Raw genomic sequence first — 4244 nt, 5'->3', positions numbered from 1 at the left:
TATTCTTCCACCATCTTCATCATTTTCTCCATAAAACCCAGGAAAAAAAAATTATCATCTTAATTTTTCCATCACCTAAAACCCAGTAAATTCAGAAAACACACTATTTCAACCACCATCTACCAGACACATATGTCAACATCAAACCAAATGCAAGAGAGATATAGCCACAGTGCCACACGAAGAAAGAAAACAACTGAACAGACGAACACAATTGATATGACGAAATTGAAGAGGCTTAATAGTCAAAAGAATGAAAGTGGTGGGTTAGTATTAAGCTCCAATTGCATATCTGTACTCCGTTTCCAAATCCTTTCTATTTTCCTATGATTCCCCCTTCGTTAATGTACCAAGTGCTTTACTTGTTTTCCAGAAAATTAATTCATAAACACACCATCTCAACCACAATTAAACTAGATGCAACTTTTCTTAACCAAACCCCACAACCCAGTATTGCTACAACCACAAAAGAACCCACCCAGAAGAAGTGATTCAGAATGAGAGTGAGAGAGAGACATCGTTTGAGTGAGAACCATCATTGTTGCGAGCTCAGTCTCGCGTACCGCCGCCACCACTGTGAGCCACCAGTCCCGATTTCGTCCCTCACCAACCCAGATCTGACCACAGCGAAAGGCCTCAGTAAACCAACCATCAGATCCACGCTCACAACGAGATGATGAAGGGTTTTGGTGAATTAAATGGAAGAATGGGACTGTAATATTAATTATTTTATTTTATGTATTTTATGTTTTTAATGATGGAGAAGATGATGAACGTGAAGAGGAAGGAGATGAAGATTAATGGGTTTTTATTTTTATTTAATTTTATCAATTTAAATATTATTTAAAAATTCCACGTAGGCAGAAAACGTTAGTTTTCTAACGGAAAAGGGTAAAGGGACCAAAACTGTTGACTGAGTATAACGTTGAGGATTAAGATTGCTATTTTTAAACGTTAGGGACTCCTTTTGCACATTTCGAATTCGTGGGGGACCAAAAATGCTTTTAAGCCTATTTAATATAGCATAATAAATTTTCAATATAATACTATCTCGTGCATCGCACGGGTTATTACAATAGTACTCAAACTATAGAAAAAGAGAAGTTATTGGTGTGTATGATTAGGCACATTGGAAGCCATCTGGGACTTTCTTTGAGCAAACGTTGAGGAGCAAACGGAGTGAGATGGGAATGTTGAGATGGATGCCCAAAATGTCTGCTTTAAGGGCGGTACAGAGACACACCGCAGCCTCAAGGTCAACAAGGCCTTGGAAGAAGGAGCAGCATGGTGCCACTGGTGGTTGACCTAATGTCACGTTCAACAACGACCCCAACACATCAGTACACACACCTAGTTTGAGTGTGTCACGGGGGCACTTTCCGCTTGAAGAAAGGTTAGGTTTTAGGTTGGGGTTTGATGTTGGAGGAGGGCAATTTTTGTTACCGCATGCTGTGACAAGTGAAAAGAAGATGAGGTTGAGTGTCAGGAAAATAGCAAGGTGGGAACAAGGTTTAGAGGCCATCATAAACTCTTGAAGCTATTGTTAGTGTTTTCTAACTAAACTCTTAACTACTAGAGGCTTGAGCTCAAGAGAAGAGTTTCTATGGATATGTTCTTAACTTTCATTAGATGGTGGTTTATATAGAGCTCATGGTGTGGTTGAGAGTAATTAAATAGGCTGATAAAGAAACCATCTCAATTTAAATTAATTCATTATTAATATAATATTATTTAATTAATTATATATTAAATATTAATAAATAAATTATATTTAATTAGAATTGACTTGAACAAGGATTAAAAATTATATTTAATATACTAATATATTAATAATTTAAATAAATATAATAAATATTATATGAGTATAGTTGACTTGAACAAATATCAAATGCTATGTTTAATATAATAAAATGTAAATATTGTAAAAAAATAGAATATAATAAAATGTATAAAAGTAAAATATATAAAAAATAGTTGACTAGAACAAGTATTTGATGCTATATTTAATGCAATAAGATAAAAATACTGTCAATAAATTGAATAAAATATTATATAATACTAAGGAGAAATTTCATTGATGTCCCTTGAGGTTTATTATTATTTTATTTAAAAAAAAGGTTTATTATTATTTCACTAACTAATACATAAATATTTCTTAATTATTTATATTTAGGAAAAAATATAAAAAGCTTTAAAAAGCCTTTATATAAAAACTTAAAAGATATATATAAGTAAAGTTGACTAGAACAAGTATTAAATGATATATTGAATATACTAAGACATAAATACTATTTTTTTTGGTACATAGATATAAATACTATTAATAATTATTAATAATTAGTATTAAATATTATATGACTAAAAATTACTAATGTTAAATTCTATATAATAAGATACTAATATATAAGTAAAGTTGACGTGAACAAGTATTAAATGCTCTATCTAATTTTTTCGGACGAGCCTAAGGTATCTATAATCGACAACAATAATTAATCCCCTCACCGGAGTGTTCGGACTAAGCGATAAACGGTTGACACAATACACGCTTCATTTCAATGAGTGAGGATTTATGCTCTATTTGATATACTAAGAGATAAATTTTATAAGTAAAGTTTACTTGAAAAAGTATTAAATTTTATAAATAAATAGAATAAAATATTGTATGACTAAGTTAACTAATTTTAAATTCTGTATTATCTGACTTTTACACTTGAGAAAAAAAAATCTCTTTTTTAGTCCTTGACAAATTTTGTTAATTTAAAATGGTTTTTATAGTATCATGTTTCTTTTTTTTTGAAATATTATTGTATTATGTTTCGTATGTGACAAATCTTTTATCTAGTCATCAATACACATAGGCTTCCCATGTGTACTTTTCACAAATGTTTTAGCCCTTCAAAAATTTCTTCCATCCAATTTCCTCCTTCTCCCTTTCATAATCATCTCAAACCCCACAAATTCATATCTCCATCTTATGAACCCAAAAGCTCCTCCCCTCCTTGATATGACCCAAGATGGAGCAAAGGCTTGAAGGATCGTTTAGGATGATTTTAGGACTTGAGAAATCAGAGTTGGAAGGGAAAAATAAAGAAGAATTTCGTGCAAGGAAAAGTTGGACAGAATTGGAATGGAACTTTGTGAATACGGAAGTGCAGACGTCACACAAAGGTGGTGGCAAACCTTTGATAAGTCAAGGTCTTGAATCCCTCAAGAGATATGAGAATCACTCTCAAACAATCTGAATTAACTCAGAAAAATTACTCAAATTCATTCAAAATCTGTCAATTACAATGAAGGAGTTTTCCTTATAAAGAACAAGAAAATTCAGCCTAGTTACAAAAATGATGAGGTGTACTTTCTCTAGGAGAATCCTAGGCTAGGAGTTACAAATTAAAAGAGGAAGATAGTGTTTTGCTTCAGCCCTGGGCGTGTATTTGGTGGCTGATTGCTTCATGTAACTCCCTTTCTTGATTGTTATTCATGACCAGGGAACATAGCATTCAATGCTCTTTATGCACTTAATTTTCTTGTCTTTGTAACTCCATTCTTGGCTTTGAAAGCTCTTCAATCCTTTGACTTGGCTGATGTAACTCCTCCATTCAGAACTTATTCAAATTCAAACACATTCAAAGAGTTTTAAGAAAGGAATGGGTCCCTCCCTTTAAGCCCTTCATGCGCCACTTGCACACACACACCACTTGAAGTGGATTAAACATACTAAAATAAAATTCAGCAACATAATGCATTTGGACCCAACTTATTCAATTGTCATATGCATATTTATTGAATTAAAATAAACTAAAAATAAAAGACCCCTTTGGTTCTCATCATTCCCTCCTTCTTCGAGAAAATTCGACCTCGAATTTAGCTCTTGATTGCCTCCTGGATCAAAGACTAATCTCATGAATGCAAGCCAACTTCTGAAGCACTCATGTTCAATGAACTCAAAAGTTAAGTAGCTCTCCCAATCTGCATGTCCTACACTTTGCAAACAACCATATTCATCAAGATATTTAAAAAAGTATTTTCTTCTGAATGCACAATTTGAACCAGTTGTCTCTATTTCTCCACCAAGGGCATATGCGTAACTTCTTAAACTAGTGACACACTGAAAAACATGTGAAGAAGCACTCAGCATGCAAGCTTTATCACCAATACTAAAATAATCATCCATGTGGGTCAGATTCACATAAACAACTTCCTGCTCCACCTCTTGAGGATTGGTCATGAATGCTGGCTTAGTA

The 4244-nt window shown here is 33.0% G+C and overlaps 1 protein-coding gene across 1 annotated transcript; it reads right to left on the bottom strand.

The window, feature by feature from the left end:
- Window positions 1-1120: 1120 nt before the first annotated feature.
- On the bottom strand, window positions 1121-1522 carry LOC130714129 (14 kDa proline-rich protein DC2.15-like). Its single transcript, XM_057564023.1, has one exon. It carries the CDS (start codon window positions 1520-1522, stop codon window positions 1121-1123), a length of 402 nt encoding a protein of 133 aa, XP_057420006.1.
- Window positions 1523-4244: the final 2722 nt, after the last annotated feature.

This window comes from Lotus japonicus, chromosome 4, assembly GCF_012489685.1.
Source record: "Lotus japonicus ecotype B-129 chromosome 4, LjGifu_v1.2".
Lineage (NCBI taxonomy): Eukaryota > Viridiplantae > Streptophyta > Magnoliopsida > Fabales > Fabaceae > Lotus > Lotus japonicus.
The sequence above is the reverse complement of the archived record's forward strand: the minus strand, read 5'-3'. Positions and strand labels throughout refer to the sequence as shown.

What these genes read in the sequence shown, in the direction of transcription:
- LOC130714129 (XM_057564023.1), bottom strand. Translation starts at nt 1,522, where the DNA reads ATGGCCTCTAAACCTTGTTCCCACCTTGCTATTTTCCTGACACTCAAC.